This window comes from Prosopis cineraria, unplaced genomic scaffold, assembly GCF_029017545.1.
Source record: "Prosopis cineraria cultivar Desert tree isolate PC_DT_omini unplaced genomic scaffold, ASM2901754v1 PC3, whole genome shotgun sequence".
Taxonomy (NCBI): domain Eukaryota; kingdom Viridiplantae; phylum Streptophyta; class Magnoliopsida; order Fabales; family Fabaceae; genus Prosopis; species Prosopis cineraria.
The window spans coordinates 39645573-39660567 of NW_026555334.1; the positions used below are offsets into that span (position 1 = coordinate 39645573).

Sequence of the window (14995 nt, forward strand, 5' to 3'; positions counted from 1 at the left end):
GATTAGTTAAATCAAATATATTTTATTTTAATAATAAATTTATTTTGAGGATAAAAAAGAAAAAACACATTTAATTAATTTTATGAATGGGTCATATTTTAAAATATTTAAAAACTTTATCTATAATTTATGAGAGTTGTATCTTTGGAGGTTATGGAATTGATTTTCTCTCAAAAAAAAAGGGAACGCTTATTTTACTTTAAAAAATATATTTATAATCTTTATAGTTTTCTTAAATTTTGAATCATATTCTTACCCTTGTAAGTTACTCTATTTTTAATTAAATCCCTATAATTTGATTAATTAAATTCTTTAATCCCTGAAAATTAGATTTTTTCGATTTTTTTCTTTAAAAAACAAAATAAAAAATTTTATATTTTTATTAAATGATTATATAATTTTAGAGCTAGTTTCATAATTTTTATAACTTAAATTTTATATAATTAGATTGTCTTTTAAATTTTTGTTATACTCATAGAATTTTCATAAAAAAAATAATAAAAATGTAAACAATGCATTAAATTAATTTTTCCCTATTCTAGCTAAAAGAGTTGGATTAAATTTTCTACAAACTACAAGAGTGCTTTTTTCAGAAATTTAATACTTTATCCATTAAAGAATGTAAAGTAATTTTAATCGAATCTCACCTTAATAAAGATAAAAAATGAGCGAGCCACGGTGGTCCTTGCCCGTATGGGCTCAGCCGATATAGATCCAATCCTGAAAGCTTGGTTTTCCAAATTTTAACCAAAATCTTGAAGCCCGACTCTTATAAAGGCTCAGGGCCTAACCCTTAAACTTGATTTAAAAAAAATAAAAAAATAAACACTATAATTTAATTATAATATTCTAAAATTTAACATAGAATAAATCAAGGTCTCGCATCATCTTTTAAAAAATACATAAAACATTTAAAAGATTCTTTTAAATTTAAAATGAAGATAAAAATATTCATCAACCTAATTCTAAATTTTTATTATCATCATCTAAAATAAATCCCTCATATATATATTCACTTGATAAAGATGACGATAGAGGTTCATTATCAACTATCTTTGTAACTCTTTCTTCATGGCATAATCAAGATCAGAAATGAAATATCAAAGTACAAACATACAGCATCAAAGTTAAATGCTGTCAAGATTCAAAATGAAGGTCTAGAAGTAATTAAAAAAAATAGTGCAAGTCAAGCCCAAGAGATCACGCAGGTCATAAATCACAAAGACAAGGTGTAATACAACCTATTGATGACAGCGTGCATCAAATTAAAGTATCAAACCACTGTAAACACTAGTGAGATTTTGATATATGCTCAACCTATGAAGCCGAGAATCGAGAAGAAAATGGATAAAAATAGAAGAAATTAAACTCGGTAAAAGTCAAAAATTAGATATTAGAGCACCCCACAATGAGAATTGGAGATCACGAGACAACCGCCCAGCCACCCGCGACAAGAATTATACTGGGCAGCGGCCAACTAACACCCATGATAAGACAATCGCGCACGGTGATACTGAGCAGCGATGGGAGGGAGAGCAGCTTGCAAGAGACACGAGGTAGAGTAGACAGTCAAGAGAAGAAGAGAAGGCAAAGGCAAGAGTAGATCAATAGGAGAGTCGACAAAGTTGAGAGGCAAAGCCTGAATGTTGGAGAGTAGAGAAGGCGGCTTTGAGTTTTTCCCCTTTTTCAAACAATGCGTTTCGGGGATACGAGCTTTTTCTCGGGGGGGGGGGGGGGGGGGAAGAGAATTGAGCTTAGAGAGCCCCCTAAGTCCGGACATGTTTTTTTAAGATTTATTAAGGTAAAGCCACAAAGTCCCAATACCTTAAAAATCACAATTTCTAAAACCGAAGCCTTTATTCTCAACGTGGTTTAACGGGCAATTCTCTGGAACCTATTCTTGTTCTTGACTCCATACCCCTGATAAAATAATTAATTGTTTTTAAGGTAAATGTAAAATAATTTATTTATTATGCACACTTTAAAAAAATATAATGATTATATCTTAAAATATTAAAAATATTTTACATATTTTAATATCAAACCTCTCAAAAAAAATGTATTATATTTTTTAATAGAGAGAGTAATTTTTTTATTAATTTTAATTTTTCAATTATTAACATATTTAACAAATCAAACTATATGAACTTCATAACAATAAAATAAATTACAGAGATCCAATTTAAAATTTAAAAAAACTATAAGGACTTGTAGATTAATTTTATAGTTGGGGTAAACAGAAAAACACAAATATGGTGTTCAAATTTTAGTTACGTTTATTTTGAAATTGACTAACTCAGATTATCATTCAAACTCAAATCTTTACGTGATCTCGTGGGAAAAAAAATCTTACGTGATCTTAAAAATTACTGCAGTATCATAGAGCAAGTCGCAGTAATGTTTTTATAGCTTGTTTTGCCAAATTGTTTTATAGTTCGATAAATAATAAATAACTAATCAAGAAGTATTTATCTAATACCCCCCATAAGAATATTCCTTCCCCTTTTTTCTGCCGAGAAAAGGCTATTGTTCCACATTTTTTATTCTCAAAGAAAATGGTGACCCTTCTTCGGTTCTTCCAAAAAAAAAAAAAAAGGTAACACACGTACCGCACACCCATCTCTGCGTGGCAAGGGAAGTGCTACTTGCAACTTCGCTTTTTTAAGAGAATATGGTGCTATTGTTCCACGAAAGTTCGCCCATATTAAAAAAAAAAAAAGTTACACTTTTTTTTTTGCCAACAATGTTAAAAAAATTTTGCACTGACAATTATCGAACAGTGAGATATTGGAGCATTTATTAAAAAAAAAATATCGAACTGTGATTTACACGAATAAATGCGGTGACTAATTTAAAGGTCATTGCCAATATCAAGTCAAAGGGACCCCACCACTCCGATGACGACATAATCATTGATGACTATCCGAATTTTTTTCTCTTGCATTTTGAGTATCAAAAATGAACGAAAAATAATGACCATGTCGGTTTTAGATTACTTGTCACGCTGTTTGGCTTCAAGTGGAACTCTCATCTCTTGCAAAAGATCCTATAAAAAGTTAAAAAACAGTCCGAGCTTTTATAGTGCAAACCCTGGGACAAGGAAAGCAACGAAGAAGCCTTTTTGGTCTTTACAATGAAAATGGTAAAGAAAATCATGAACTTATGCATGAATAAATTGATCATTTAACCTTTCTTAAAGCAAATTATCCAAAATGGAGATTTATGAATTTTTTGTGATTTTTTAAAATATTTTTCTTACTTATTTATTTCATAAAACACAAAAATTTCTCCTTCATTTTTTTTAAAAATAAAACACTATTAAATTTATATATTCAATTTCAGAATATCCATTTCTTTTAACTCCATTCAACAAATTAAAGACTAAAGCATATCTTTAGTTTTTGACTGCTCACAATGTTGCATTTTTATCTCTTAATCTTATAAAATATTTTTTCAGCCCTTTAATTTTGACACTGATAAATTCATCACAAATTTTTTTTTTCCATTAAATTTTTAAATATTAACAAAATATCTTCAAATGTTAACATATTAAATTTAATTTTTTTAAATAATAATATGTGACATAAAAAATAATTATTTAAAACCAACGGTGCTTTAATTAGGGGACTGAAAAAATATTTTATAAAATTAAAAAACTAAATCAAAATTTTGTTCAAATTATGAAGGCCGCAAGTATACTCTAGTTTAAATTAGATGGGGCTGAGTTTCCAGCTTTGCGCAGAAAAAACGTGGGGCTGGTTAAGTCGCATGCGGGCACTCTATGTATCGTAAATCAAACTGGAAGTGATCCATGTATTTATGCCTTGATACTAAAGTAACATGTAATATTGTAAAAATTAGACAGCGAGGGTTCACTTGCTTGTGCGTATGATCACACAAAGTCCACGAACTGCATTAAAGTCTGAAACTGAAAGTCAGTCGTAGCAGAAAGGGCATGAGCAGGGCCAACCCTAGAAGTACACTTGAGATGATCATCTAACTGGCTCTCGTCTGCACAATTCTTCTCCGATTCTGGACGATGTAAGGCGCCGCAAGAACGAAGAGAAGAAGCGGAAGATGGTGGATTGGAATTCCCGGTTAGCTGCTGCACCAGACTCATAAATTCTTCGGGCTTCACATGAAACACCTTCGGAGATCCCAGATAAATGACCACCGGAGAGGAACACTGCTTCTGATGGTGCTTCTTCGTCATCTTCCTGGAACTCTTGTTCACCATGAGAGGTCCAGCCCTTGGACCCTGCAACTTCATCCTGTTTGCTTCAGATTGCGAATCCATCTCTCTTGTGTCTTGTGATACGATGCTGTCTTTCGAGCTCCTAATTCGTGCTTTATGTAGAGAGGAAAGCAGAGTGAGGATGTCAAGACTTTTTGAGCCTGTGTGAGTGGTGTTAGTTGTCAAAAAAAAAAAAAAAAAAAGACAAGCACTCATGGTCTACCCTGATTTCGTCCATTTTTAGTTTTATATAATCTGAGTTTCGTCTTTTTGTAAAATTTGCCGGCGGCTCGGCTTGGAGAATCGGTGTTCATTCCCCAGTCAAAGTTCACCAGACAGTGATAGTCACGGTCAAAGTCAACCTGTGTGGACATCTTCCTCTTCATGGCCCATTGCTAATATTACACTCCCTCGTGTAAAAAATATAAAATATTTTAAATTAAATTTTATTTTTTAATAAATTATTATTTATCTTTAAATTAACACTATTTTTTTATATTTATCTTTATATAACAAAATATTTTATTTTAAAATAAATATAAAGTGATTATTTAATAAATATATTTAAAAAAAAGACAATAAATATATCTTTAAACATTATATTTTTAAATATTTAATTTTTAAAAAAATATTTTAAATTTTTAAACGGGGAAATATTATGTTTACATATTCTAACGTTAGTAAGTGACCATTCAAAAGCATTGTTCTTCTCTCTCTCTCGAGATTATTCCTCTTCTTTTTGAGAAAGTCAACCGTGGACCTTTTGGTTAAACTTTAGATGTTCAACTCGGACCATATAATAATTTAATGATCTCATTTATTACTCACTTCATAAATTTCACTGAAACAAGTTGTTGCATTCCATAAATTAACAAACCTAATAAAAAATGCAACGTCGGAAGTCAAAATGTTTTATGTCCATTACGGGTGAAAATCCACGTGCTGCATAGCAGATCGATAATTAATTAGGACGAACGACGAAAAGTCAAAACCATGGGAAGGATTCAGATAAATGAATTGATTTAATTTGAACCGTTCAAATTCCATTTTGGCTTTCTTCTTATTATTTGCCATGCATTTTTCAACTCGGGGTAAGTTTGATTGATGACTTGTTCGTATAAAATATATCAACCTGGACACCTACTTTAGCAGCCTCTGCTAAAGTAGGTGTCCCAGTTCGTCCCAGTTCGTCTTTTTGAATCTTTAGCAGCCTCTGCCCCGAGATACTTTTCTTTCAATTATATAAGAAATTGTTCTTCATACTTAACCATCATTAAAAATATTCAAGCATAATTTTTTTTTCATGGATTAATGCTTTGTTTTTTGCATTCATTGGCGTTCGAGGTGAATATAATGTAAATGTTATGATATTGACTTTCATCATGGAGAATTTTTCCACGACTGTAAATATCAATGCAGCCACAGATAAGATGTCCCGACTCGAGAGAGGACCAAAAAAGACGGAGATGAAGGAAACAGCGATAAAATAAGTAAAGAATTAATAGTAGAGTCAAAACTTAGAATCTCAATATATTGACTTTTAGAGATAGAAATGGGTCCATGGATCTGCTCGTAATGTATAATTATAATTAATTAAAAGATAAGACAAAAGTATATCATGTGTACGCTAGAAATGTAGAAACATGGGTTAAAAAAAGTAAGTCACGTAGGAAGATTTACTACTAAATATTGGGGGGTAGTTAATACATGTTATACGCACATAAATACATAGTTCAAGCATAATTATTTAAATGCTTGAGATCGGCCTCTATTTAATTATTTATAACAACTCCATGTGCATGCAACTTTAATTTGTTCGACCTCTAAAAATGAGTGTCCTGCAAATTATCAATAGAGTTAAAAAATGAGCTGCACTATTTGTCAATCAACAAATTGAAAATTTTGAACCCCTAAAATTTACTATATATTATACATAGATTATTTAAAAGTATTTCGAGCATGCAACAAACTCGATATTTTTTTTAAATAACAAATATATTGAGTCGTATTTGCCATTTGGTAACAGGCGAAACGAATTCATATACACGATTTGTTCCCATATAGCTTAAACTTTTTATATTCAGACCCAATAGCAGAAACAAAAATTTTACGTGCGAGGTTATTTTGCGTATAAAATCATAAAATGCTGAATTCTTGGCATGCTAGTCGTGACAACATTTTTTTCTTTCTTCAATTATTCCTATTAGAAAATTAAAAGGGGAAAATTTTTCGTTCTTCTCCAAATATCAGATTTCATGTCAACGATTATCCTTCTCATTGATTCCGTTTTGATATAATTGTCGAACCGATTCATACATTGTGCAGATCATGGAGCTCGACTGAATGCGAGCATTAATGTTCAGGTGCAATCAGGTTATCCAGAATCAATGAGGTTTTCTTGGACGGAATTGTCTATTCTAAGTCCCCGATTTTAACGTCAATGGAATCATCGGAGATCAATCTGCGCATTGGTTTTCACGAAAGGCCGTGGAGGAGAACACTGCGAAGGGTATAATTTGATGGGCAACGTCTGCGTGGGGCCTAACCTTGGGAATGGGTTCTTGCAATCGATCACATCCGCTTTCAAGAAAACCCCGCCGCAGGAGGGCAGGCTTCCGGCTCCTAACGCCGACAACAACAATAAAAGCGCGGAAAATGCTGCGCCTGATTCATCCAAAGATTCTGATGCTCCAAAGCAAGTTCAAAGTACACCACCTGAATTGGTGAAAATTCCCAGCGATGAAAAACTTAAACCACCGCCAGAACCCGAAAAGCCTGCTGAACCTGAGGTCCATGAACCTACCGGCGGCACTGCTCATGCTGGGAAAGCTGAAAAGCCTGCCAAGCCGGAGATGGTCAATCACCCTGCTTCTAACAATGCTGCCGATGCCGGGGAATCTGAAAAGCCAGTCAAGCTGGAGGTGGTCAACGAAGCTGCCTCTAATAATACCACGAATGCTGGCGAAACTACGAAACCTACTCATGTTAAAAGGGCATCGAGCATGGGACTTCGAATAGAATCGGTCTTAGGGAGGAAAACTGAGAATATAAAGGATCTTTATAGTCTGGGGCGAAAGCTAGGACAAGGGCAGTTTGGGACAACATACTACTGTCTAGAGAAGGCGACTGGCAAAGAGTTTGCTTGTAAATCCATTCTTAAGAGAAAACTGAACACACAAGAGGACGTAGACGATGTCAGAAGGGAGATTCAGATAATGCACCATTTGGCTGGTCATCCCAATGTGATTCAGATAATCGGTGCTTATGAGGATGCTGTAGCTGTTCATGTCGTTATGGAACTCTGTGCTGGTGGAGAGCTTTTTGACAGGATCATACAGAGAGGGCACTACACTGAGAAAAGGGCGGCCGAGCTTGCAAGGGTAATAGTTGGTGTCGTGGAGGCATTCCATTCTATGGGCGTCATGCATCGGGACTTGAAGCCAGAAAACTTTCTGTTCGTCAACCAAGAGGAAGAGGCACAACTTAAGACAATAGATTTCGGGCTCTCGGTGTTCTTCAGACCAGGTATATCCATCTCTTCATTGACCCTAGTTATTCATTCTTCTTGATTTATTTCTATGCAGCCATTGTAGTTGGACTTGATCAGTTATTTGTATCTTTATTGAGCTAACCGTATCGATTTTTTTATAGTTATTTTTATCCACTGCGAACAAAGACAAACAGGGACAACTACTTCATTGGCCTTTGCCGTTGCCAACCCTCAACAATAGAACATTTCTCCTGTTTCAATTTTCGCTAAATCAATGAAAAGAAGACGCTAGATTGCAAACAAAAAATAACTAAATATCATTTTTCTTTCGTGGGGCCATTAGCACACTCACTTATCTATTCTAATAAACTAATCGTTTCAAATGTCCTCCTTGACTCTTTCCCTCAAGTGCGACAGACAGTCACTGCTTTTAGCTGTTTGGTGCGCTTATGCTGAATCGAATGTTTCCTTACTTCAGATTGAGAAACATATTGAACTTTCAGGTGAATCATTTACCGATGTGGTTGGGAGCCCCTATTATGTGGCCCCTGAAGTTTTACGGAAGTTCTATGGTCAAGAATGTGACGTCTGGAGTGCAGGGGTGATCATTTATATTTTACTGAGTGGAGTTCCCCCATTTTGGGACGGTAAGAATGCTATGCCACCTACTCTGCCCTGTTAACTCCATTGCTATGTCAGTTTGTCGTTTGTTAGGTTGTATTAAGTTCATGTCAATTCCTGAAGTTCCTTTTTTGGATCAGAGACGGAGCTAGGCATATTTGACCAAGTTTTAAAAGGAGAACTTGACCTTGTCTCTGAACCATGGCCCAGCATATCTGCAAGTGCAAAGGATCTTCTTCGAAAAATGCTTGTAAGAGACCCTAAGAAGCGACTATCGGCACGTGAAGTTCTTAGTGAGTAACCATGCCTCTGTGTTGCCATACGAATTGATCTAGAGTGCAGCTTGTGATAGTTTTCATTCCTTTCTTATCATCACAGACCAGTTTGATCTTTCATGTATGATGTAATTCATCTGGTTATACAGGATTATTTAACTTAGACGATCATAAATATACAACATCAAATTATGTTGATAGTAACTCATTTGCATGCTCTTACGCTGCATATTATAAACGGAGAGGTCTTCTATTTTTAAATAGAAGAATATTCCCAGTTGTTTGCACCGTTGCGACTCTTATCTGAATATTCTCAATAATTACCATTAATTTCTGTTCTGTTTGAAAGATATGCATCTTCAGCTTTGAATAATAGGTGCAATAATTCAAGCTTGTGATTATATGCAGGCCATCCTTGGTTCCAGACTGAAGGTTTTGCTCTTGATAAACCTCTTGATTCTGTTGTTTTAACTCGTTTGAAGCATTTCTCTGCCAGGAATAACAAGCTCAAAAAAATGGCCTTCCGGGTAGGTACCCGCTGGCTATCTAAAGACTACACTTGTCTGATGTTCCACCTGGAAATCTTGAAAATAATCCTGTGTATTTGCTATGATGCTGTTCAGTGTAGATGTGTGGAGTATTGTTTGCACTTGAAAGAAATCCCAGAATCACGAGTACAGTTTTATTTACGCTCAAGATACTGTGACATCTTTAAGTTGAACTATGCTTTTCTAGAGAAGTTTTACTGAAACTGTGATTGATCATATTTTCCTGATTGCTTAAAGTCTTTATCGTTTGAAGAATAGAGCAGACACAAGGTTGTTACTTTATTTATTTATTTACTTATTTTCAATTTGGGACGAAGTGAGAGACAGGTGCTCTGTTCGATAAATGATAGCTATTAGCGACCCTTGGGCTTGGGGTATCATGTCACAAAACTTGTTTGTGTTTTGAATTGTCTTCTTAGCAGTTGTACTACTAATGCTCACTTAGTTGTTTAACATTTGGTAGAATAGTGTTTCCAGCTCAAGTTCCTTGGAGATTATTCTGACCGTTGTTTTAACCCCTATGTTGTTATTTGCATGATATATTATATGACTTCGGGGAATTATTCTTTGACAACAGGTGATTGCTGAAAGTCTGTCGGAGGATGAAATTGCTGGGTTGAAAGAAATGTTCAAGATGATAGACACAGATAATAGTGGACACATCACTCTTGATGAGCTGAAAGTTGGATTGGAGAGAGTGGGTGCTTTCCTTAAGGATTCTGAAATTAACCAGTTAATGCAATCGGTGAGCGTTGGCATGAAATTCAAATTACCATCTGTATTTAACCATGTTCGTTGTTCAACAAGGATTGGCCCGAATTCCATCTATAATAATTAAGGCTGCTTGTTTCTTTTAAACTTCAGGCAGACACTGACAATAGCGGTACAATAGACTATGGTGAATTCATCGCAGCTATGCTTCATGAAAACAAGGTCCAACAGGAGGATCGTCTATATACTGCCTTCTCCTATTTTGACAAAGATGGTAGTGGGTATATTACGCGAGATGAGCTCCAGCAAGCGTGTCAACAGTTTGGTCTGCAAGATGTTCAATTAGATGATATAATTCGCGAAGTTGACCAGGATAATGTAACATGTTTAATTTCCAATGGTTTTCTACGGTTCCTTTTCCACTTCTCCCGCCCCCAACAAAGAAAAACATCGTGGATGTTTCATTTTCTAAATATAACTTCAAACTTGTTTTATGCTTTCATATCTGTTTTCAGGATGGGCGCATTGATTATAATGAGTTTGTTGCAATGATGCAAGACTCTGGTTTAAGCAAAAAGGGACTGCAAAATATCACTGAGTAGGGTTGCGGATGTCGCCGAGCATTAATTAGTATGTGTAAGCTATGCCATGCGATTACTCGATAGATATCTTTCAGCTAGCACCCTCTCTTCCCCTGGGTAGATTATGTAAGATCAGACCCGTGTATAAAGTGGGGAGGCGGATGGATAATCTGCCAAGTAGTATTTTTCTAGTGATTAAAAACGTGATCTTTTGGTGGATATATTTCTAGAGCATTAGATAACGGTTTTCTTTTTCCTCTGAATTTTGGCCTTTTTTCCTCTGAGGCGGCCAGTTGGGGTGGTGTTAATTGTTAAACATCAATGAATATAATAAGGATTTGTCAACATGTACTTATACCATTTTGTCAGTCAGGCTCAAACTATGCAGCCTTTGCAGCCTATCCTGTTGTAAATGGCTCAATTGGTGTATTAATAATATTTCATATTCTTGAGGCACACTGCATGCACTCTAATCATTTTCTTTTTCTTCCTTTTGTTTTCCTGATGATTTCTAATCAATCCCCGTTTTCAGCTTGTGATGCCACTGCTCAGTTTGATAAGTGTTAGCTCTAAGGATTTGTCAACACGTATTTATGCCATTTTTGTCAGTCAGGTTCCAACCGTGTAGAGTTTGTAGCCTGTCCTGTTGTATCAACTCGATCTGTTAAATGTTTCTGATTCTTCTTCTTCTTCTTTTAGGAATAAACAACATATTCATTGATTGATTTCTTTCAACAGGTTCATTATCCCTAGCATTTACTTTGCCCACAAGAACTATGTTCTCGACTTTTTATGTTTGTAAGAGATTAACTGCGACTCTGTATTCTGCGACTCTCCTGTTGCATGAATTGTTAAATTATCAGTATTAACAAAAAATAAAGAAGTCTCGAGTTCAGTTTTCTCCTTATTACGAGATTATAGAAAATTCTTGTTATTATGATATTTATGCGTGAATTAGCCATATACATTTTTTTATTACCCCATACTACCTCTCTTGCCACCAAAAAAAAAAGGAACAAATAAATCAAACTTAAATTCTTATTTACATGTATGGATCATTGCATCTAATCAATATACTCAAAATACCTCAGTATTTACAAATCATGGATTGACATGATGTGATTTTTTAGACTTGCCATGGTACAAAGCATTATCCACGTTAGTTAACTGATATAATTTAATGAGGAGCTACTGAGTGAGTAGTGGATTATGAATATGAAACAGGAGTCAACCTGTAAGCAGTGCTACTAGCTAGGTGTGACCTGTTAATTAAAACAGCTAAACATACATGCAAATGAGTTGACTAATGAGACGAAGAAATTAAAGGCGACATGATCCATGAAACCAATGGCCTAAAAGCACACGGAACTCCAAAGAGAAAGAGAAAAGTGAAGAGCCCATGCAATAATGGAATATTAATTAAAGGGGCCGTTAGAACAATGTATGTGGTAGGCTTGATGACCAATTAACGAACCGTGTGCAGGATCCAGTAGCATATGCATGCATGAGCAATGATAGTAACCGTAATGGTTTATTCCTCACGTGCAAGCAATAGAGACACACAAAAGTGCTGATGAATCATGCAGTGCACCTGCTTAACCTAATCTCTGGTTATATATGAACCAGCAACGTGTAACCAGGCAAAACTGGAGTTCCATACATATCATTGGCTTTTTATCAACCCTTTCTCTTTTTACGCGTTGTCCACAGTGTGCGAGTGTCCTAAGCACATGACACTGCAACTAACACTCACCATCTTTTTCCCCATTAATTGCATTTTACGCGCTCGCTAACGTTGACCCTTTCCTCCTTTTAAGTTTTAACTACTGGCGATGGATTTATCATATCTCTCATTCTTAAAAAAAAACGAAAGAAAGAAAGAAACAAACAAACAAACAAACAAACAAACAACAAAGAAATAAAGCTCTCTCTCCTGTCAGTCTCGTCGGTCTCTGCCATTCCATGGTGCAAATATATATATATTGAACGAATATAACTAAAGCGTGTCCCCTACAGGGATTAAGAAGGCAGAAAATGCTATTAACAGGAAGTTTTACACAAAAATGGACTAAAAATTTATACAGAGGAGTGACGGATCGTCCAGCCAAGTGGGGTGGTGGATAAGGGATTGAGGTTGAGTTATGCCTTTTGGATGATTGATGCGGGCCCTGTTTTCATGTCTTGTGATGGACCAACAGCTGGATTCTTCTGTCTTTTACCCTTCTCTTCTCTTTAGACTTTAGCAATCCCTCTTTTTCTATATCTTGAATTCTTGATTTCAATCGAAATGATCATAACTCGAATTTCACCGGGACTAACTTTTATTTGTTCATTTTTCTATATCTTTTATATCCTTTTATTGCGTAGAATTATCGTCCATCCGCGGACAATTTATGGATATATAACTATTAAAAAGAAAAAATTGTGCAGTGGATCATTGGATATTATATAGAATGGGTGAAATTGGTGTGCCTAATCAGCACCAGCGCATGCTTCTCAAAATTCTATTGTGAAAATGATATAAAATCAAGAAAAGATGGGAACGCGTCTCAGTTAGGTCCACGTGGAAGGCAGCCCGAGAAGGCGCGGCCCTCTTGTGGCCACGTGTCGGGGGGTAATCCCAGGTGTCGTCAGTGGATTATGGACGACACACGTGGCCAACGACGAGGGATAGGATCCATCCTCATTTAGTCATTTTGCATTGGACGCGTGCTTTTCTAATTTTCTTTCCGCTTTGCATGCACAGATAATGAAATGATAATTTATTTAGGACATTCAATTAGGGAAAATAGGGATTTTGGAAATAGCACTGACACTGAGAGTGGGTGGACCAGACTGAGACGCACTGTCCGTCGCCATCACGTCCCTGTCACGTGAGCTTCCCCCCCACTCAGGGCACCGCCCCCTACCGTGTACTCGCATTTAGATTTCTTCCATCCTTAATTATTGCATCATCATCATTAATTAATAATTGAGCTCCAATCCTCCAACCTCGACCCACGACTCTCCATGTCTAAGATCCATGATCATGACAATTTTCATCTTAAATCGGATCTCAGTGAAGAAGTGATAATACATTTTGACCGCTGTATTTAATCTAATTAATAATCAGAAGTTAAGTAAAATGCTCCTGCGGCAATAATATTGGGAGAATTAAAAGAACGTGGAGCAAAGGAGGGACACGTGGCGAGTCGTGGCGGAGAGTGGGGGGCCAACCACGAGGCACCAGCATAGCAAAAGACAGTTGAGGGTCAGACAGCTTCTTTTTCGTCAGGAACCACCAAACATCTCCTTTTGGCACCCACTCTTCAGTCCACCGCTCATTTCTTCCCCTTCTCAATTTACTTGATTGCCCTTTCTAACCTACCTCTCATTCACGAATTCGCAGCCTCCCCTTTAATGTTTAATCATTATAATTAACATGTTAACCACGTTTGATTATTTGCACGCTATATATTTTTATACGCCACATAAGTAGGTGTTGCATCAATCTGCTATATTAGTGATAATATATTTTTTTTAGATTCAAATCTTCTAAAGTTAAAATTGGTGAATTTGGATGAAGTTTTAATTTTTTTTTAGTATTTTTATTCATTTTATTACTTTCTATAAAATATAAAATTTTTAATCTCTTTTTTTAAAAGGAAAAATTTGCGTAAATTAACTAATATCAAATTTAAAAGATTTAAATCCTATTTTTTTTACGTTCACTTGTTAAACTATTATTGAAAAGTGTCAGCACCTTACCTGCAAAATCAATGGATTATCGGCGTACTATTTAGCTATTATCAAAATTTTGAATCAATAGTCGTTGCCTTAACAGAGGGAAACAAAAAATAGGGACGATCCATATAATCTGCTCACGTCAATCGTCTTTAACGGTTAAAAAGATCGCCTTTATATAAATTCCAGTTCGTTGGGGGGGGGGGTAATTTGGTTTTTTTCTTCTCGCTAAACGCCAAAATAATATGGGATCTATACGCACAAGTATGAATTATTTGGAGGCATTCGAAGAAAATTACTGTATAGCGACAAAACATAGAGTCAATTTAATTTGCTCAAATCATCTCTGAAAAATTGGGAATGATGCGTGTACGCATCGGTATTCCTATACAGGCCAGCAATAATCTTTTCTGTGAAAAGCATCAGCTATATATATGTATATCGCTATAAGTGATGAGTAAGTTGATACACATGCTTGTCAACCAAAATGTGGGGTACTTTGTTACGGAAAGTTTGAGAATTAATGTCTATATTGATATACACACTAGCGGTACCTGCTGTGATACTTTGAATTATATTCCCCCAAGAGCTGGTACAAGAACTTAACGACAGCCCTATGTTTTGGATGTTTGTGGCATTAAAGCTGAAGCGAGGTTCCAAGAAATTTCGCGAAGTGAAATGATGAGCACAATGGACGATGGAATTCAATTCACCGTCATTTACAATGGCGGAAAAAGAATGGATGAGGACGAAGAAGGCTGAGGAAAGGATGTCGTCAGGGTTTTTTTTTCCTGGAACAGCTAGTTAACAGG

At 35.6% G+C, this 14995-nt stretch overlaps 1 protein-coding gene across 2 annotated transcripts; it reads left to right on the plus strand.

Moving 5' to 3' along the window:
- The first annotated feature begins 6459 nt into the window (after positions 1 to 6459).
- On the plus strand, positions 6460 to 10918 carry LOC129304560 (calcium-dependent protein kinase 20-like). Of its 2 annotated transcripts, XM_054944259.1 has the most exons (7): positions 6460 to 7759; positions 8228 to 8371; positions 8486 to 8638; positions 9029 to 9147; positions 9746 to 9913; positions 10033 to 10257; positions 10395 to 10918. In XM_054944259.1, exons 1-7 carry the CDS (start codon positions 6754 to 6756, stop codon positions 10479 to 10481), a joined length of 1902 nt encoding a protein of 633 aa, XP_054800234.1. In that variant the 5' UTR covers positions 6460 to 6753; the 3' UTR covers positions 10482 to 10918. The 2 variants fall into 2 exon arrangements, with proteins under 2 accessions (XP_054800234.1, XP_054800233.1); XM_054944258.1 differs by having other exon boundaries at positions 10033 to 10918.
- Positions 10919 to 14995: the final 4077 nt, after the last annotated feature.

What these genes read in the sequence shown, in the direction of transcription:
- LOC129304560 (XM_054944258.1), top strand. Translation starts at nt 6,754, where the DNA reads ATGGGCAACGTCTGCGTGGGGCCTAACCTTGGGAATGGGTTCTTGCAA. An exon ending in AGTTCCCCCATTTTGGGACG is followed by an intron (nt 8,372 to 8,485) that starts GTAAGAATGCTA and finishes TTTTTGGATCAG; the next exon opens with AGACGGAGCTAGGCATATTT. An exon ending in TTAACCAGTTAATGCAATCG is followed by an intron (nt 9,914 to 10,032) that starts GTGAGCGTTGGC and finishes TTTAAACTTCAG; the next exon opens with GCAGACACTGACAATAGCGG.